Source organism: Serinus canaria, chromosome 5, assembly GCF_022539315.1.
Source record: "Serinus canaria isolate serCan28SL12 chromosome 5, serCan2020, whole genome shotgun sequence".
Taxonomy (NCBI): Eukaryota; Metazoa; Chordata; class Aves; order Passeriformes; family Fringillidae; genus Serinus; species Serinus canaria.
Window position 1 is genome coordinate 29,664,414 of NC_066319.1, and position 21,470 is coordinate 29,685,883.

A 21,470-nucleotide genomic window follows, 5' to 3' on the forward strand; every position below is an offset into this window, starting at 1 on the left:
CCATAAATACTCTTTCAGTGTGCCACCTCTGTCCAAGAGTGCCCTACTCTATCATCTGGGACTATATGGATGAGACACACTCAGAAGAGTTTAAGAGGCTCATGAGCTATGCTGACTGATAATCACTCAACACTTACCCAGACATGAGCAATGAGAGGTCCCCAGCCAGAGTTTCCAGTTAATTAATTTTGCTCTCAAATTAGGAGAATAGAACAGAGAGATCCCTGGCCTTATTTATTCACTGTCTTTGCATAGCTGTCATGAACTGCAGAGAGGTACCACGTGAGAGGTCTCTACAAACATCTGTGACTGTGGTTTGCCAGAGTCCAGGCACTGAACAAGGTGCACAGCAAAGGAAAAGCTGTACTTCATTCCTTTGTAGGACCTATTACTCTGGAAATGTCCTACTGAAACAGTGTCTTAATTTCTTTACCAAGCTTCTACAAATACATGGACATGTAAGACTTAAACTTGAGACTTTTCCTTAACAAGTTTTGCTTTTGGGGGATTAAAATACATTTGTGGGAGGGAGAAAGCTTTTGTTTAAATAATTGCTGCTTTCAGGAGTTACTTTACATTATTATTGCTTGTTATATCAAGTTTTTCCATACCTGGAGAACTCTAAATGCAATCCCAAACCCCTCCTCAATGTTTTTGCCTTCCAATATGACCTGAAAAGAGAGGCATAGACAAGTCTGGGAATGCACATTCCTTTTTCATTATGTACAGCTAAATAATCATAATGCAAATCCAGCTTTTGCCCAGAGGCCAAAATAAAATGCATTACTTCAACAAAAAACACACCATCCCAAGAAGTACAGCAAATTATAGGGTCTATTGTCACACACTGCTTCCCTAAGGGACATTAGGCAATTTACAGATGGAGATGAGCCAAAGTTAAGAATGGTAAAAATTATAGCATTATTTGCCTTGCTTCCAAATATAATGGGATGCACAGACAAAAGGCATATTACTATTTGTATTGTGGATGCTCTGCCCATGAAAATTTGAACTTTGAGGAGATGAGCTCCTCAAGAGAACAAGTTCTCACATGTTCTCTGCTACTCTGAGGAAAAACATGAATTTTTCAAAAATGATGGGTTGCATTCATGCATAAGTAACCTGCCCAAAAAAATACAAGAAACTGCTTCAACCATCAAATGCTTCAACCTGCATTACATGTTAGTATTGTTGATGAAAAATAGAGCTGTGTTTAAAATAGCAATTAGTACCTTGCAAGCAACATCCATTTTCATGTTATTGTTTCCAAAGAGTGTGGGCAAGGAGGAGTCTGTCATTTGAGAGGCTCCTGAGCTCTCACACTGATGCAGGAACTTTGTTACTTCCATCTGCAGATCAACTGTGTTGATGTGCCTAGATAGTGAAAAAATTCTGACTTTATTTTGTAACAGGGAAAGTGCCAATTATTACTTATATGAACTAATTTTTTCAATACCTTCAAAAGAAGACATACTTATAAACAATTATTTTAGCTGCTTTTTGACTTTGTCCATTGTGCAAGTCTGCAGCAATATTACTTTTCAGATCTGTGCACTTTACATACATCACAAGCTGAAGATGAGCAATTATTCACATTATTTCAAAGAAGTGAGCCAGAAAAACTGACTCCCCAAATAAATATCTGTTCCTGCTTTTTCACCTCATCACACACATGCCCCTCTAGGTTTAAGTTAAGAGTCTAGACTAAAAGAAAGAATGAAAAAAGACCCTAAGAAAACCAAGATACAAAACCCCAAGTACAAGAGAGATCAGGCTAAATTTACACTTTGACTTTTGAATACAGGAATCCAGTTATCTCTGGCACCTATAACTTGTACATAATGCAGTGGTTTGAGTTAACCCCAGTAGACAGTGAAGCACTATGAAGCTGCTTGCTTTTTTGGAGAGGAAAGGAAGAGAAAAAGAAGAAAATACTTGTGGAATGATGTATAATTGTCTGTGCATTGTAGGGTTCCTGTTTGTTTTTTTTTTTAATTGAAAGAGGATAGTCTGATATACATACAGATTTTTAGTAGAAACAACTGCCCATCTCCTGGTCTGGATTTTGGGGGGAAAAAGTGATGGGAATCCTACACTTGTAACTACATAAAAGCAGATTTGGGTCAAGGGCAACCAGTAAGTGTTAGCTAAAGCCAACTTGAATGAAACTACTAAAACCCCCAAAGTCTAATGCCTGAATTTCACCTCTCCTAAAACTTAGCTTCTTGTTTATAAATACCTCGACACATCTGTAGCAGACATTTTCTTCCGAAAAGTGAATGCCATTTTTTTCCTTCCTGAACTTCTTGAGACCTCCTGCAGATAGACTTTGAGATGATCCTTGATCTTTAGAAGCCACATCTGTTTTCCTCCAAGTTCAGTGTAAGACTTTGCTCCGTGAGTGAAAAATCTAATGCAGGTCATTGCAGCACGGACGTGATCCTGGAAGAAATGCACCCACCACCAAGATGGACCACAGGACCCCACCTTCAGTGATCACTGCCTGCACTGAAGGGCTCACACAAAGCAGGCAGAGCTCTGCTTTCTTTAATACAATGTGCCAGAGCCATAACATGGATCAGGTCAGCTTTAGTAAGGCTCAGGCCTTTCTATGTTTTCTAAGATTGTAAAGAAGCAAAAATATATTTGTCCAGCATGCAGGTTTAGACCAAAGTAAATAACCAAAAGTCTGATGGTATTTGGCATTTCATTGAAAGAGATGGCACTGTCCCTCAACTTACCTTCATGAACTGTTGCAGTTCATACAGAATATGGTAATAGTTCTTTCTTTGCAAGTATTTGCAGGCTGCAATCAAGTAGACTCCCCAGCTTTCCAATCCTGGATCAATAGTTTCCAGCAAGTTCTCCAACATATGCAGTTTTCCACTTTCATAACTTGGAATGAAGATCCCTTCAATAAACACTTCTGATGGGGATTCCTACACAAACAGAAAAGTGGTTGAAGCTAAGCCACTGTAGCTAATTTTCCTTATGTAATATAAAGGCATATTAAGTGACAGAGATCATAAAATTAATAAATAATTGAAAATGGAAGGGATTTCTGGGGATTATTTTGTTCAAAACCCCACTCAAAGAATGACTTCCAAGTCAGATCATGCTGCTCTGGACCTGTCCAGTCCAGTTCTGAGCCTGACAAAGTAGAGTGATTCAACAACCTCCCTGTGGCCCTGGTCCTTTGTCTAAACACATGCACCAAAAAAACCTTAAACCTTTTTCTTTATATCCAGTTGGAATTTCCCTTGCTCCCAATCGTGTCCACTGTCTCTTAGCCTTTTACTGGTGCATAGGAGATAAGCATGGCTCTATTTTTGCTGTAATCACCCACTTAGTAGCTGAAAACAGCACACATAGATCTTCTCTTGCCTTTTCTTCCAGCAAGAAAAACCTAGCTCTATCACTCTCCTCAAATATCAGGTGTTTCAGGCCCCTAGATACTTTGGTGGCCTTCAATTAGACTTGCTTCACTTTCACAGTGTCAGTTTTGTATATGGGAACCCAGGACTGGGAACAGTTGTTCAGATCAAATCTCACAAGGAGTGACCTGAGGGGGTATTTACTCCTCCTGACCGCTTGACTGTGGTCTTGCAAATGCAGCTTCACAAGTGCTTCTTTCCACAGTAACTTTGATAAGTGTCAACAGGGCCACCACAAATGTTTTAAAGGCTTGATAGGAAATTTTTGAAATCTTTTTTTATCTCAGAGTAAGATACCAGTGTCAAAGTCTGTACACATAAAATGTCTCCAAAAAACCAACTGCAAAATGTTTAGTCAGAAGCTTAGTACCTTACAGTTTAAGGGGAACCAACCCTCCTCTCTGGTTTGTATGATTACTACCAGTTCCTTGTCCAAAACTTCCACATCAAACTGTCTATCTAGAGCATTTTCCAAGTCTGCTACTTAAGAGGTTAAAGTATGTCACCTACATCGTAAAAATATGCAACTTTTCTTTAAAAGCAGATTTAAACTGATGTAAAGGATAAATTTAAAAAGGTAATTCAATATGCAGATGACTGTAAGATGGTAGAATGACTGACGGTACAATGAGAAAGCAGAGCAGATAAGGCAACTTAATTTTCTATTAAAAAAAACTCATAACCAGATAAAGACAATGGAAGTTGGTGTTTCAAGTTGTACATTCTTAATCAGAGTTATTTCAAATAATAATAAAAAAAAAATCAGTAATTCAAACACAAGCACAGCAACTTAGAAAAGGAAACAACACACTCTCACAAGCTGGTGAGATATAATGGATTCACATCTCCTAAGAAGCACTATTAATGTCTTAGTAAGAACCTGGAATAATTTCTAGATTTAATTGTAGTTTAGCACCAATAGAACTGTTTACTCCAGAGATACTTAAGTCCTCTTATATTATGCAGTTTCCTTAAGGGAGAGCTGGAAACCACATTTTGGGCTCCCTAGACTTCTGTCCTCTGTATTCCCTTATGTTCCTAATGGTTACAGAAGTGCAAACACAGGTGATCTGATTCAACAAACAATACCACGAGACAGAGGCACAGGGATAGGGAGTAGTGTCTAATGTTATCTGCACTCTGGAATTCAAAATTTTCTTTCTCTCTTCTGAACTCTATGACAACAGTCCCACAATTTCAACTTCGTAGAAAAAAAAAAAAAAAGACAAAGTGTTCTTGATGCAGGACCTCTATAAAAAGAACCAAAACTGCATACTCTCTTTAGATCTGTAAAAATCAGTGTTGCTCTTCTGTCTCACTGAATTCAGTCACTGTATAGTTTGTATAACAGCATTTCAGGACCTCAGCAAACTCCTGTGCAGAAAGCCACCCAAACACTGCATGATGCTCGTTGCTGTTTTTCAAATTTCAGTTTTGGTGATGAAAATTGAACTACTCACCTTATTTAACAAGTGAAGCAGTGCTTCTCTCATACAGTCATGCCTCATGTAAAAGCTTATTATTGCCAGATTGGTGCCATAACTGTGTAAATAGAACAAGCACTCCTGATAATAGCTGTTGTGTTGAATCTTCCCCTCACACATCACCTCCAGAGACAGACTTCTTGTTCTCAGTGTTGCTTCAAGTTCCCTCAATGTGGCAAAGTAATCATCATCCTACCATTAACACAGAGAACCAATGATAGATGATCAGCAAGAAAAAATCATTTTCTCAGATAGGTCTTGTCACTCAGCCCTGAAGCTTTTCTGTTATGTTGTTTTAAAAACAGGTATTGCTTCAGAGGGGTGAGAATCCAGCAATGCTTTTTATAAACACTAGATTGGAACTCTATCAACAGATGGGATGAATGTTGCTGTACCCAGCATAGCTGTTTCCAAGGACAAGTAGAAGGCTTACTTAAAAAAAATCCAGTGTCAACAGCTACTTCAACAACCCAGTTCAAAGAGGCTATTTTTTTTTCTCCTAAAATATGTACTTGGTCTTTCATCATCATGATTCTGCAATTATTTAGTACAAAAAGTAATTTTTTGGTACCTAATCAGAATTCCAAACCATTTAGTTTGGAACGGCTGGAGAGGAGTGGGAAAGCATTTTAAAGTCTTGCAACTTCTATAAAGTTACCAGAGTTTCAGTAGAAAAATTGCATCACTGCAGCATCACAAAATACTGCTGGGATTGAGTGTACTTTCCTTAGACTGTAGTAATAGTACATTATCCAGTACAGCCTATTTTCCCTCCACAAAGTGTATCCCAAATTGCTATAAAATCCTACAATCTCTCAGGCACCACTTCAGTGTGATGAAACAGCTAACAAATTTCTCAGCAATATTCAGTTTGCAATAAACAGTCAAGACAAAGAAGGAAAATAAACATCCTAACACCTGCTATTGTAACATGCATTCCTTTAAGATGTGTACTAAACCACAATTTCTAAAGATTCTTACTGTGATGAGTACTGGCTTCACTGTGGACTCCAGGTACTGTATCACATCCTGGACCAGCCTTGAACCATGGTTCAGCTGGTTTAGATCCATGGGTGCCTTTAAACATCGGTTAAACTTCTCTCTTGCTGAAGTTAAATTTCCAGCTTTAAGGCAAGCCATGCCCCAGGCATGCCATGCTCCACCTGGATCCAATCCAGATTTTGTAGAAACCTAAATTCAAAATCATTTGTTAATATTAAAACACAGTTCCAGTACAGCAAATAGGAAAAATGGCTTGTCACACAGCCTGTGACTCCGACCTTTCCCATCCTAGAGCACATTTCCCATTAAAAAAAACCTACTGAAAAACCATACAAAAAACCCATGCTGATTATTTCCATGTTACTGGCACAAAAGGCCAACTACCAAAACACCCATGATCTCCAAATGTGGACTTTTTTTAATTGTATAAGTTTAAACTACTGTTTATCTGGGAAATTTCATTTTATGAGTTCTAAACCAGGACATTCTCACATCAGCTTTTCTAAAGCAGATGATTTTTACAGAGCAGAATTCATCAGATTTGTGGTTTTAAAAAAGGCAAGAGAAGATGCTTCATAAACTGCCAGGATATTTTTTATTTCACACAAAATTGCTGATAAATTTTACTCCTGACTTTCTTTAGTAGATCTAAAGCTCTTGAGCTGTTTTTAAACAAGAACTATTTCTATTCAAATAGGTCATCTATTCTTGTTGTTTATTACTGCTTAACAAATCTTAATACTATTTGTAGTATCATAATCCTGTATTTAACAAAGTGCAATGCCAAAGAAGAGAGGCTTACAAAATCCTGGGAGCAGGATTAGATGATGATAAACCACATGAGATTAGCTCTGATGTACAGATTTTCCAACATTGCTGATTTCCAAGTAAATGGTTGGGAAAGGTGCCTTACCAATGTCTGCTGTCAGATTACAGACAAAGAGAATCTAACATTTAAGTTTCAGATAAAGTCCTGCCACAAAGGGTGTCTCACCCCTTCTACTGGCTTCAAGATTCCCCCATTGAATGACTTCCTTGCAGTTAGTCCATTCCAATCTTAACCAGAAAAAAAGGCTGCTTATCCTTCCCTTCTGCAGCCTGCCCCACAGCAGGACTTTTCCATCTCAGAAGTTTTTTCCAGCGTTCATAAAATTATTTCTTCCATGTTTAGAAACTTAATCTCAATTTGTAACTGTTTAAATATTTCATACATCACATCCATCTCAACTCAGGAGGGAGGAAAACAAAAGCCACTACAGAAGAATTAATGCTGACATCCCTCCACTGGTGTTACCTCTATAGCTAGTTGATAGTACTCTGCTTCCAAAAGCTGATTTCTCAGTCTTGTTACTGCTGCTGGGAGAAGGATCTGATCCAAAGATGGCACTGGACGGTAGGCAGCAACAACCAAAATATTCAACACATCCACTTTGCTGATATAGCTAGAGGTTAAACAAATACATACACTTTCACTATTACTGTACATTGAAGAACTTTATGCAGAGACAACTCTTAGAACAGTGATTTCTGATCATCAGTACACCACATTTCTCTATCCATCATACTATCCCTTCAGAGTATTTGTTATTGTTTGGGGTTTCTTTGCCATGTTCAGTGTAACATGCGGACTGAAGACACCAGCAAAACAGTACATGTGAAATTTATATATCACACCTGCCACCTCAAGCTCTGTAGGACAAAACAAGACGTGGAAGATGTTCATTCTCAGGAAGCACAGGTTTAAAATCCTGTATTAAAATACAGATTGAAAGCAGATACGCAAGAGCACAAGTAAAATATGTACCCATCTTTGTGAATGATTTCTTCCTAGTCAGAGAATTCTCTCAGTAATTGTTAAGTAGTCATATTACTTGAACTTCTCCTATTTGAACTTTCCCATTATTCCTGCATTATGAAATTCTCATTTAAACTGGTCCACAGTACAAAGTAACCCTTCCACCTTCACTCCTCAATTAAAAAAGATAATGCTCTTGACAGTACCACAATACATCCTAGTGAATATCTGATTAGAGTCACCTGTCACAGAGAGCTAGGTCCTGGCTCCTTCCAGCTTTAACAAACATCATTTTAGCACTGAAGAGCAATTGTTTCATGATGTCCATGAGGAGTCCAGCATCCACCTCAGGATTAGTGAGCCCTTGGGACAACTTGCAGCAGTGTTCTATCAGTTGGTGGCCACACACTATGCTGTCACTGTGCAGGCTAAGAATGGCAATACACAAGGAAGAGCTGGGAGCCTGACAATTTGAGGAAAGACAGACAAATATAGGTATTGAGGTAGTTCTCCAGTGAACTGCTTATATTGGACTCTCTTGTGACCTCACCTGCTCATAATAAAATTCTCTGCGTACAATTTCATTCTCCTCCTCATTCAGGGAAAAAATCCATTCAAGATCAGTTGCCTTGGGTATTTGTACCACTGTGGAATATTCATTATTAGAGGTTTCTGTAGCAAAAAAATACAACACCAGGTAAAATCATTACACAAGAAGCAACAAACCCAGCTGGGCATCAAGCACAGCAGCCCTCCCTCCTTAGCTTCCCCTTAGGCAATTTATTAAATACTTCTGAGCAGGACAGAACTGGAAATATGAGAGCTGTGGGTTTCAGCTTGAAGGGGAAAATGATAAACAGCTGTAAAAGAAAGAGGTGTTTAAGTCAATTTACCCTATCTTCTTTTCAAACTTCAGGTGATTTGCTCATGGAGTCCATGAGCTTTAGGCCAAATGACTTTAAGAAGACTTAACTCCTAATGTTACATTTTCTTATAAAATAGTACTGCAGAAAAAATTGAGTTCTGATCAAATGATTCAAGAAAGATAATTTCTGTGAAAAGTAGTTCTATTTCCTTCAGACTAAGGAAATTCTTGTTTTGAAACTTGTAACCCAGAACAGTTATAAATGAAATATTGTCTGTCATCTGGGTGTAGCTGAGAGCACACAAGCCCTCAACTTGATGACCAAGTTTGTGGTTCTGAAAACACAATGGCCAATCTCACAATGCCAAGAAATGGAGAATAATGACAATTTGCTACTCTTGCCTCTGATCAGCTTCCTCTGAAAAAAAAAATTTTAGAAAGTCTCAAAATGTACTCATTTAGAGCTCACATCCCTTTTCAGAGTGTTGAGTAACTCTAAAACTGTGGGGTGAATTAAAAAAAACCCAAAGCAACCAAACCAAACCAAAACCCAAAACCCCCCTACTCTTTTCCAAGTTGAACTCGAAACTGAATTGGCACAAATAAACTAGGCTACAAAATATTTAGCCTTCTCCACAGTCCACCCAGATAAGTTAGAAAAGCAAAATAAAATTCTTTCACTCTTAAATCTGAGGATTTTCACATTGTTCTTATCCACTCTTACAGAATGGATCACATACGTCCAGTGATGTGCAGCAATGCTACACAAAAGCTACATTTCCACTGTTTCAGTCTTGAAACAAAGGTAGCAGTAAAGCAAATTTCTATCAACAGCAGAGGAAAAAAATTCTCAAATAGCCCATCATACTTTAAAAAGGAACAAATGAGAAAAAATATTCTTATTTGCTTTGTTATTACACAAATGCAAATTTTGCACCATGTTTCATGCTACTGTTATAAGCAATTCAACTAACTGTGTCTTGTTCTGACAGAATTTCACATCAGTGTAGGAAAATTTTGCAATCACCCAAAACACCAAAACCAGTAAATACCTCCTGAGGAAAAATGGCAGAGAAAAAGTCAATTAAATTTTGCTATTATTCCTGAAGCTTAGGATATTAGATTTGGAAATTGAGGCACCAAAATGCAATTACTATTTTCACACAATCAACACAGGAGATAGAACTCAGGACAGGAGAGGGGCCTCATGCTGTGCTACCTCTTGGCAGCATGGGGTATAAAACACCACAGCCTACTGCAGTGGTACTCAGAATTGTACTGTCATGGTTTATAAAAAGAGGATCCCTCAGCACTGCTCTGTAGTGAGCTCATTAATTCCTACTCACACCACTGCCTCTCACTGTTTCTAGAATGAAAAATGAATTCTCCAACTTTTTTTCAGTTCCTTTCTATGACACCCATCCACACATTCAATATTGCCTCAGACAGCTCTCCCAAGTCTCAATCTCCATTCACAGAAGTTTCAAATGCTCAATTTCGGCTGCACATGCAGAAACCATCAGTGATATTTTGTAACTGAAGTTTTGATCACCCTTTAGTTGCAACCAGTTTTATCAGCTTCCAGTATCTAACTGCTAATCAGGCACTTAAAAAAGCTGAGGTTTAACATTTCTCCATTCCTTACCTTCCACTTGGTCCTGATCTTCTTTTCTGCTGTAATAAAATGACAGAAAGAACCATCATGCCTACTCCAGAACACTGAGGGAAACAGGGCTTTAAGGCAGACATCAGTATGGCTACACTCCTCAGAACACTGTTCTGTAAAAATCCAACAGCTATCCTCACCTGTCCTTTTCAACACACTTCCCTGCCCCTAATCCCTTCTGCTTGGAAATCTAAGATTCTGCCTCTGTATTGTTGTATTTCAACTGCACTAAGTAATTGGTTCTTACAACCTTCTGTAGGAACAGCACTGTTACACACATCATAAAAAAGCAGACACTGAGAACAAGAACAGCCCAATATCAGGACATGTCAGAGCTAAAATGAAGTCTTTGGCATCCAAGTCACTGCCCTTAAGATTTACTTGGGTTTGATACACAAACAGGGCAAGTATAAAAAAACCTAGACAATTAATTAAAACCTAGCAGGTGGCATTCAAGCACAGTGTTGAGCAATGCTGGCCTAATCTGGCAATGTAAGCAACCTGTTCAGCTGCAAGTTACTGCTTGTTTTTTCACAGGTTCCTCTTCAGAGCTGCACAGAATTGCTCCTTTCCTAGGAAGCCTGCTGATACTGCCGTAGTAGATACTGCTATCTGCAGGCTTGATAGGAAAAGGGGAAATAAAAGCATGGCTGGAAAGGGTAAATCTTACTCTCTGTGACCCAGTCAAGCCTGCTCAAGGCCACAGAGGGTAAAACTCTTTTCAGCTGCACTTTTCACCAGCTAGCCTGTGTACACACAATGAATTTCAGTCCAATTCTCAGCTGAAAGCAACCACATAATGAAAATCTGTCATCACAGCTGTCCCTTTTATTAAAGGCAGTTTCAAAGCCTATCTAATCAGAAACTTGCTTTTTAATCCCCAAGGGTTCAGGGAGCCATAATTGAGGGATTATGGAATAACCAAAACACTGATATGTTCAGCAGAGCTAGTCAACATGCAATATCAATCCAGAAGTTGAGTATACTGCAAGGAATTTTGTCACACTGTAGCAATTTGTGCTATGTTTTGCATCAAAGCATTCAATTCTTAGGTTAGTGATTAACTGATGCTTAAAGAATTATTGATACTTAAAGAATTAAAGAATTTGTTGCCTGGCCCTATAATGTTCCATCCAATGTGAAAAGAAAAGTGAGGCATAAGGAACATTCCCACACCTACCAAACCTGAAAATCCCAACAGCTGGAGGCCAAATGGCTGATGTTACATCATCCAGATAAATCCAAATGCTACGTCTCTCTCAGTCCATTCATGCACTCTACTGAAAATTGATGAGAACTAGGACAGAACAACTTACGTGCTTGTGTCTTGCACCGTGCCAGGCAAGTTTTCTCTGTTGTAGTAGCTATAGCATTGATCACACACACGAGACAGATTTTCTCTGCAAGCTTCTATTTCCATTTTCTTGGTGGAGCAAGAGCTGCACACCAGCCTGCCACAGCGCCTGCAGTGATGGCGCCTGTTAAACTAAGCACAGGAGGTCGTGGATGAGCCACAATGAGAATTTACTAAGTCCCCTCCTTGTCTCTCTCTACTTGTGAGTAAACTTATTCCATTTGAAGAGAGGAAACACCATGCAGGATAAGGCTTTTCAGAATTATACAGTAATTGAGTCTCCCTGTTAAAATTCCTTTTTGAAAAAAGCATAGCAAAGGAAAAAAAAAATCAAACCCCAAACGCAGAGGCCAGAATTTAAAATACATTTGCAGCAGCCTTGGGCTTTCTATAACTTAAATTATCCCAGTTCTGATCACAAAGCTAATTAGATCATGTCCTGGAAGAGTTAAAAGCTCTAGACTGTTTTTCCTGATGCCATTCTAGAAATTTCCAAATTCAAAAGCAGCAGATGCACTTTTGAGAAATCAGTACTGTTTCTAAGCAGCAGAAAATAGCAGGCTGCCAGCACACCTGCAAAAATAAAAGTTAACGTTCTCCCTCAGAGCACCCATGCAGTTCTCAAGTACTCTGTGAAACAATAGTTTTTAGAAAAAGTGAAACCAAAAGCAAAGATTTCATTTTCTATACTCATAATCTGAATCATACAGTGACCATATTATTTCTTGCCAGCAGAGTCAACTAGACAGCCTTCTGGAATATTAATACTGCTGGTATTACACATTTTTGAGATCCCATAATTGTCTTCTGTCTGATAACCAGATCTCCTCTTTAGGCTCTGTCACTTCACAGAACTCTGCAAGTCTCCTCAACCACTCTAAACAGAAACCAATGGTTAAATACCAAAGGACTGGCAATCTTGTTGGGCCTATGGTGATGCAGGCAAACCTGCTGAAGTAGCTCAGGTCTTTCAGGAAACAGACTATGAGGAAGTGCTCATATTAAGGTCAGAATTCTAGGAATGTCTGTACTTCATTTTTGCTCCTTACCATAGTAAAGCGTTCAGTTTTGCAAACCATACATATCGTTTCAGTGTCATCAGGTATCCATTGCTGCTTGGGTGGTGGCTTCTCAGGAGGCACAAATTCTTGAGGAAACAAGTTCTGTGGCAGACTTCTGTCTCTGGGACTTGCAGATATGGTTACACCTGAAAATGAGCCAGGCCAAGAAAAATATGGAATGGGATTTAAGCTGTTTAATAGCGTCTCAAGTACCAGAAAACACTACAGACTCAATGAGGCTGTATGATTTTTCTGCCTCACAAGATGACTACAATCATTACCTTTCAGCTAGGCACGGCGGAGTAACATGCTATAAGGAATGTATATGCTTTAAACTAAGACTGTAAACTTATAGTACTTCAATGCTGACAAGCAAGAGAATGTACTTATTAAGAGACCTTTTCCACAACAATTAGAGAGGTGTAAGACAATGTGTCAACATCTGGTCTTGTGTTACAGAGACTTGGAGGAAGAAGAAAAAATGGTCATTTGATACCAAAAAGTAATACAGGATAAAATAGAATCTTAAGTATACCCAGTGTTGACATTCCTGAAGAGGAATTCCTGGGAGTTTCCTTGTTATCTCAGGGGAGACAGCAACAGCCTAGCCCTCCCTATTCTGGTCACCTTTTCAATCTACCATGGGGAAATCAGTTCACAGAGGCAGGAATTTAAGTGTGGCCTTTGGCATCTTTGACCCCAACAATGAAATACTCATTGAATGAAGTTTACAATATTAGATAGGCTTTTAGTTTATATGATGTGAGTCAGTCACACAGCAGGTTAATTAAAAAGTTCAACGTATCCCTGCAGCCCCACAAGCTGCCTTCTCTGTGCATGCATATTAAACTAAAGAAGAACAAAAATCTCCATTTCACTAAAGCTCATTCTCATTCAAGTAGATACCACATTGCAAACAAACATTAAAGGATTGTGCATTCAAGTTTTTTAACAGGATAGAGAATTAGGCTGACCATTGTAAGAAAAAACTGAAGAGCTACACAGCCCAATCCAAAACACTGCTGTCACTTGATGTAAGCAAGAAGAGTCTTCATTTCAGGATACAGAAGCAGGAAATAGTTCAGACACCCTAAACTGTCGATCAGAATATCATTCTTCAGCTCCAGTCCAGGCCCATTACTTGCTAAGAATCATCACCCTTGGAGGTCTGAGGGTATTCTGCTAGTCTTTCCCTGAGAGCACACACAGACTGTGCATCTCTTGTATGAGTTGCTGAATAGAACCTGCAGAAGAATTTCTGTTTGTTTCTTAGCTACAAATATTCTCCAGCTGTTCTGGCTTACATTACTTAGTGTCCATTTTTTTTGTGTTTGAGGACTGTGAGTGGAGCCTCTCGGACAATTCAAGGTGTGCTATTTTCCTCAGGTCACAACAACGATCCTAGGGAAAAAGACTTCAAGGACTGAAAAATGGCATACCCAGGGAAGGAACTGGGAGAAAATTGCTGGCAGGGGTTGATCCACACTGGAGAATGGGTTGGGCACCAGTCAGCAGGTGGCGAGCAATTGTATTATACAGCATTTGCTTTTCTTGGGTTTTGTTCTTTTCTATTTTTCTTATCTCCCTTTTCATCATCATTATTACTATATTTTACTTGATTTCAGTTAATAAACTGTCCTTACCTCAACCCACAGGTTGTACCCTTTTCCAAATCTCCTCTACATCCTTCATGTGAAGGGGCTGGTGGGGGAATGATCAAGCAGCTGTGGTTGCTGCTGAGGTTAAACCCCAAGAGGCACCAAGGTCTTAACCTTACCAGTAAAGCTGACAGGAGATAGTTCTGATGATCCTGATTTAGACACTGCTTCACACTCCAATAACTGATTGACACTTTCTTGAATACGTATCAAAGAATCTAGGACAAAGAGAAGAAAGAGGAGAAAAAAAATCAGAGAACAATACAGGTCAATCTGTCTACCTGTTTGCAAGAAGATTAGAGGAATCCATTCACAGGAGTACGTAAGAAGGTCAGCACAAAACAGGCCAATGTTCTGCATGTAAATTAGCAAATTAATGCAAAACTGTAACATATTCAATTACCTAAAAAACAAAGAAAGGGTTCCTTATTAAAGCAAGGGAGTAATGACAGCTATAGGAACAATACAGCAGAGATGTGAAAACAATTGGTTAATACAAGATGCTCGTAGCAAATATTAAATACTTCACATTGCAGTGGATGGAACGTGCATACTTGCACAGTTATAGACCATTTGGCAAGAAGGGAGAGTTAAGTCTGATGCTTTTATGTTAGCAAAAGCTGTATCCTCAAATCCCAAAACGAAGCCAACTTGGAAACTGGCATAATGCAAACTGGTACCATATCAGCAGGTATAGATAGATATAGATAGGTACAGAACCCCATATGTTTTTAATACAGTGGCACAAAAGCATTGGAATGGATCTGCAGCACCCTCTGCTGTACCAGTTCTAAAAGCTTAGAAGAAGCCCAGTGCACGAGACTCAAAGACAACACGGATGAGAAGGGATTGGCAAGCCAGAGAGGAGAAATGTAACAAGATTGTTAAACAGAACTATGAGTCTAGAAGCTTTCTATATGAAAAAGGAATAGGACTCTGGTAGGAGGAAATACTACAGAAGACTAAATCCCCATTCTACTTGAGGGCAGATGTAGTTGGCTGCAGGCTTTAGAAGTGCTTAAGTTGTATGTGACTTTACGTTAAACAGGAGTAAAATAGAACTGATCAGTATTACACAAGAAAAGAAACCTCAATAAGGAACAACGCAGAAAAGTCTGAGAAACCTTTGGAGCTGTTGGTCCTTGAAAACATCTATTTACAAGAAAGGCAAAGACTTTAAGAACTTGTTCTGGGCTAGAGGGACACTAGAGGCACACATCTAAAAAATGCTATGGTGTGACTGCTGAAATTATTCTGGGATGATTTTGGCCCTTCTTTCCCAAATGAAAAACAAATGAAAAAGCATTCTGACAGACAGTTACCTGATCTCTTTTCCTTTAATGTGAAAGGGAAGTTGAGAGCTTTTTCTGCATACTTGGAAAGCAAACTGTCAATGTCTTCTACAGTAATACCAATTTCCTGCCCAGCTAAGAGCTGGTGCAGTGTCTGCACAGCTACAGCTACCCAGTCCACCTTCATATTCATGAGCAGCTGTTCCAGCATGAGCAGTGGCCTTGAGGAGAGGTGGAAGTAGTTAACACGGGAGACCTCAGGCAGAGTCAGCAGCACCTGAGACACAAGAAAAAAAAATGTATCATAAAATTACACACCTTTAAATATGTGTTTTTGTGAGATTAAAGACAAGAAACTAGAGCAATAATTTATGCAGAGAATGGAATGACAGTTGGAGGTCAAAAAAAGGGGGTGGGACTTCTCAGACAAATTCCTACTTCTGTTACAGAATTACTGAGAGGATCTGCAGAATCACTTAGCTTCCACTTTCCTTTCTGTAAAACACTGCCTTATTTCAGAGACTATGGAAGAGTGAAACCTGTGACCCTGTGACAAGTATGTTGTTGCAGAGTACAGCACATTCTCTTATTAAAATAAACTTATAAAAAGTGTATTAACCCAATCCTTATCCTTCTATCATTTGAGGAAATGTTAAGAAGAGAAAATAAGAGCAATTCTCCTCTAGATGGACAGTTAATATGGATGCTTTTCAAACTAAGTCATATCTTCAGAAGGAACAAGTAAAGAAACAGGCAGCCCAGCAAAATACTGTTGTGGCACACACTGGAGCAAGCTGCTGTTTACAGTCCTACACAGAAACAGACATTACCAAAAGCACTGCATTTTGTTTACATGTAATGCATTCAACTACAGTTATCTGCTGATTAATGCATCTATTAACAGGCTGAGCACAGAACCTGTGTGATTTCTGAAAAGGCAGGGGCCATCCAGAAAGAGGAGTGATACTTTCCAGCTCTGGAAGGCATTTGGGAGAAACATGAAGTCAAAAAACCACCACACGGGTGAGCATACATAGGACAGCTGGTGTTACTGATACAGAGAGTAAGTTGAGGATGCTTCCTTCTTCACTTGGGACAAAGATAGCAACTTTTCTGATAAACTCCACAATTTTATTTTTTTCCATGCTATCCTCTTTCAGGAGTTCCTGCACTCCTCATAGCTCAAACCCAAGACTGCTTTGTTCATACTACGGAACTGCAAAAATGGAGAAAGGAAAGAGAAGTTTTAAGCCATCCCTAACTTTCCTTTGGATCCTGAGACTCAGGACCTTAGACCTGGCATGGTGAGAATGCTCTGGTAAAACCTACATTATGAAAATACTAAGCATTACAAAAATTACTTATACAGTTATTTGTTGCTGTTAATCCCTCAAGGCAGGGGTTTTTCTGACCTTGGATCCTATATAGAGTGCCTGGATTTCATTCCGGCGTGCCGTTGTCAGACTGGCATAGAAGTGAGCTGTGAGGTAATCAGCCAAGAAGTGAGAGGCTGCCAAGTTTGGATGCTGGTCCAGGGACTGCTCACTGATGGCAAGGCAAACACCAGGGTCTTCGATTCTTTGTAAAAGCTACAAAAGCAATCAAAACACAGTGAAACTCTACAACATTCCTGGAAGGCAGTTTTCTGTCCACAACAGTTTATTACCCTACAGTGTTCCAACAAGCAAATTAATTCACACTCTAAGTGACAACTCCACCATTATTAAAATCAAAAATATTCACACCACTAATTTGGGCACAGCTGACTGATTCATGTTATTAGTTTCACTTCTGATTCTTCTGCTTAAGCAGCACGGACATGCTTCATTATGATTTTTCCAAAGAAAGGAGCCTTGAATTTCCATGAAAATGACATTTATGCTATTAGGTCCAAGAACTAAATTGCCAAGCTGGATTTTTACTTAAGCATAAGAGGGGAGAGCTGGGATCCTAAAAGCCTATCTAAGCAAGTAACATCTCTTGAGGGTGGAACCAAAAAGACCATGAAAACACACAGTGAAGGCAGGCAAAACAGATGTCAACTTATTTGATCTACGGATATGAGACTGAGAACGTCTTGCTATTACCTGCAATGCCTTTTCCATGTCTCCCATCTCCAGTAAGTGGAGAAGGTGCTCACGGTGAAGGTTGATCAAGTCTTCTCTTGGGACAGGATACAAGTGTCCCCATTCCTCACACAATTCATAATCCTAAAGAATTTTTAAAAAAAAGTAAAAACAGAAGGACAAACTCTACCCTCCCTGATACAGTTGTTTCTCCCAAAGTTCTGATCAAGAGATTCTGTAGCTTAGACTCCTCTCCCGGATAAAAAAAATAATTACACTGACAAGGGAAGATGATAGCCAATTTAAACAGCCACAGTCTGCATTTAAAACACGTTATTTACTTTACACTAAACAAGCTAGTTTTCAGAAAGACACTAAAAGCCAGCCAGATTTACACTATTAGCATTTCCCCAATAATCACATCTGTATTATGACCAAAGTTATGCTACTTTAAAATCTTCAAAATTGTAAAATAAAAGAACAGGTTATATCTTAGAGTAAGAGTTTAAACTAAAACTTAAGAATTATTAAACACATGTAAATCTTGATATTAAACACAGATCTCTATTTGTTTCTGTAGCACAGAGCTCAGTAAAGGAATCCTTCCTCCCAAGGTAATCTCCACTGATGATTGTTTTAAGATGCCATTTCAATGAATTTATTTACTTGAAGCTTAATGCATTCTAATTCAACAAAATTCACATGATGATGTCTAACCTTTGCTTTCAGAATGATATTCATGACAGCCTGAGGGTCATCAATGCAGGCTTTTTTCAGATCCTGCCAGTCATTCCACAATGGTTCATTTTGCACATTCAAAATCTGAAAAAGTTAATATTGAGTAGCATAAAATATAGAATTCATTATTTATACAATTTATGGCAATCAATAGCCTAAGAAAACAGCTGAGCTCATCACATCAAGAGCTGCTTCATAGAAAGAAAAAGTCAAAAAGGAGACCACATTTAGCCCTTTTCAGGGATGATGTAACATCCTTGCACTCAAAAAAAAAAAATCTCCACAGTTTTCACAGACATGAGTCTACAAAGCACATTTATAAGGGAAGGTTTCTGAGAGATTAGATGGCAATAATTATGGATGCAAAAGTACACATTTACTGCAGACATTGCTGGCACTAACAGAGAGACAACTGAGCTGTCAGCAGAACTCCCACCAGACAGAACTCAGCAGGGATGCCTCCTTATTTTGCTGTTTGGTTTTCAGTCTGTGCTGAACTCCAAACCAGCCTGTCTGCCTTCAGGGTTTCTGCACTACACTGCAGTTAGAAGAACTGATTGCAATACAAACTTGCCCCTTGGACCACTAGTCTTGTACACTATCTGCATTTCTCAAACTTGTAAAATGATTAACTGTCATGGAAAGTTTCCAGAGGCTCTAGAATTTGCATAGAATGGAAAATACTTTGCAAAACAATCAGACTCACAAAAATGTTTATATCTAAACATATTTATTAGCATAGGTGAGTGGGAAAGTTGTGAAGGATGGAAGCTGAGTGTTAATTGGATACTATAGTACTTCACATTAACTGTTTTGGATAAAAGACTTGACAAGTTTTCATGACCAAAAGAGAACCAAGGGCTAAAGCTTCTCAGTGGGCAAGCAATATCTACTTCCTGCTGCCTATTTCATCTCACTGGTTACTTGAAGAAAGACTTTGTACCTTTTGATAAACCTGAAGTTCTTTCTTCCTGCTCTGCAGATTGGCCTTTAGTTCATGAGGTATGCCCAGATCAGAAATGCAGAAAGCTAGAATTTCCAAACAGGCATCAAGGGGCCATTTGTCCAAACAGCGCAGGGCCAGTCTACTTCTCAACACTGCATTTTCTACAGGGAACAAGTATTGCCAACCATCCTTATCTGTGGAGGAAACAAAACACTAATTTGAAATTTAGTTTCTGTAATTCGGAAAATAAAATAAAATCCTTATCCTTGCTGGATCACATCAACAAAAGAAACACTGTCAAGGGTGAAAAATCTTTGTAAGAGTTATCCCAAGCATCAAATTTTTGGGAAGTGTCCAAAGTGAGCATGAGGTACTTACTGTTCAGACTCCAAAAGGCACCTTTTACAGATCACATCATCCATGCATAACAATGACACTGCTGTAAGAGATGTCCCATTAACAGTACAAATGATTACTGTGTCCTGATGTATTCAGCTCTTCAAATAAAAATAACACAACAGCTGCATTCCAGTTCTCTTGTACTAAATTGGTCATGATTTGCACATTTGTGAAACAGAAACAACACCATCAGATAAAGCAAATTCAGGATGAAGAAAGCAAAATTATCTATTTCCATCTCTGGATTTGCCCAAGGACCACTACTTTAGTTTCTGTGTTTTGATCCAGGTTGCATTCTTTATTTAAAAAAAATGGATTAAGGAAAAAAAGAGGAAAAAAGCCTGACTTAATCCTTCTTACCTTCAGCAGCTGCACAACTCAGCACAGCATCCTTCACACTGACCACTTCCTCCACATCCTGACAGTACAGATCCAAGACCTTCAGAGCTCTGTCCCAATCCTTTGCTGCAAGAGCTTGTTCAAAGACTCCCGTTAATACTTTAACAGCTGTGGTGGAATGTAATCCTAGGAGAACCAGAGACATGTATGCCTTGCCAGAGAAGACAGCAGCCAAACTGCTACCTTCCTCTTGATTCCCAAGTGGGTCAAACATAGCAAGAAGAAATCGTTCCAATATTGGGAACTCCTTCAACAATGCCTCACACTCCCTGGAAATCTGTTCCAAGCCTAAGGGCACTTCCCGTTTGCCCCGAAATTCCATCCAAGACAGACTTGATTTGTGAATTTTCTGTATATTAGACGCACTTAGACATGCCACTGTAGCCATTAGCTTCGACTGAGACTTCAGGAAGTCCAGGGAGGAGGCAGTCAGTGTGTGCTGGCTCAAGTCATTCAGAGAGGATGAGGCCTGAGTGGAGATATCCTCAGAGGTCACTGCAGAATTGTGAATAGGTATTTCAACATCTGGCAGGCAGTGGCAGGCACACTGGTGTGTCAAGTTGCTGATGTTGGTCAGAAGAGACTTTGCCTGGCTGTTTTGCCTTGCACTGCACAAGGACAGTGGTTCACAACAAGAGTTAACAATGACTTGCTGCACATTCAGGTTCAATCCTTCTTTAGCCAAGAGAGAAGAAAGTCTGTAGGATTGAAAACAGAACCAGCTTACCCAGCACTTATAAAAGGTACTTTATAATTACATATTTTCATAAAACTTCCAAATGCTTTAAGAACAAAAGCCCCCTAATATTCTGCACAGGTACATGCACAAGAAGATTACATATACTATTTTAACTCAGAGCTTATGCTGCCATTCCTTTACAGAAAAGGAAATTACTCCTCAAACATTGAGGAGTAATCACTTAAATGCAAGCTGCTAAAAGAGCTCACCATTAGTGCTTGTCTTTCTAAAAGCTATCTTATCAAATCAGACAGTTTCCATGCCAATCTAATTTGGTAGTTGCAATGGAAGGAGTCTAGATTATCCAGTTTACCTGCAAGGGCAAGAGTCATGCCCAGTATTCTTACTAAAACTTACTGGCCTACTTTATTGTATTACATTGACAAGCTGCAAGTGCACTTGCTGCAACTGCCAGTGCTCCTCTGAACTGTCACACAGTTTAAAAAAAATGCACATAATTACACTCTCACTTCATAACAGATAGTAATTGTTAAAAATATGGAGCCACTGTTCTCCCAATCAAAAATCTTCAGGCTGATGGAGAAGGCACTGACTAAGCTCTTCCCTGCACA

The 21,470-nt window shown here is 39.1% G+C and overlaps 1 protein-coding gene across 3 annotated transcripts in view; it reads right to left on the reverse strand.

Moving 5' to 3' along the window:
• ZFYVE26 (zinc finger FYVE-type containing 26) overlaps positions 1-21,470 on the reverse strand; it is a 48,490-nt gene that overhangs the window by 5,096 nt on the left and 21,924 nt on the right. For 2 of the 3 annotated variants that reach the window (XM_050975176.1, XM_009101976.4), the window contains exons 20-38: positions 20,121-20,857; positions 19,359-19,555; positions 18,395-18,499; positions 17,699-17,821; positions 17,024-17,200; positions 15,642-15,888; positions 14,439-14,537; positions 12,650-12,807; positions 11,563-11,732; positions 10,226-10,254; positions 8,266-8,387; positions 7,958-8,178; positions 7,215-7,362; positions 5,900-6,109; positions 4,895-5,110; positions 2,742-2,939; positions 2,240-2,442; positions 1,233-1,374; positions 612-671 (exon numbers count right to left, since the gene is read on the reverse strand). In XM_050975176.1, coding sequence (XP_050831133.1) covers positions 612-671; positions 1,233-1,374; positions 2,240-2,442; positions 2,742-2,939; positions 4,895-5,110; positions 5,900-6,109; positions 7,215-7,362; positions 7,958-8,178; positions 8,266-8,387; positions 10,226-10,254; positions 11,563-11,732; positions 12,650-12,807; positions 14,439-14,537; positions 15,642-15,888; positions 17,024-17,200; positions 17,699-17,821; positions 18,395-18,499; positions 19,359-19,555; positions 20,121-20,857 — 3,562 coding nt within the window. The remainder of the gene's footprint in view (positions 1-611; positions 672-1,232; positions 1,375-2,239; positions 2,443-2,741; positions 2,940-4,894; positions 5,111-5,899; positions 6,110-7,214; positions 7,363-7,957; positions 8,179-8,265; positions 8,388-10,225; positions 10,255-11,562; positions 11,733-12,649; positions 12,808-14,438; positions 14,538-15,641; positions 15,889-17,023; positions 17,201-17,698; positions 17,822-18,394; positions 18,500-19,358; positions 19,556-20,120; positions 20,858-21,470) is intronic. The other variant, XM_018907520.3, reaches the window with a different exon arrangement.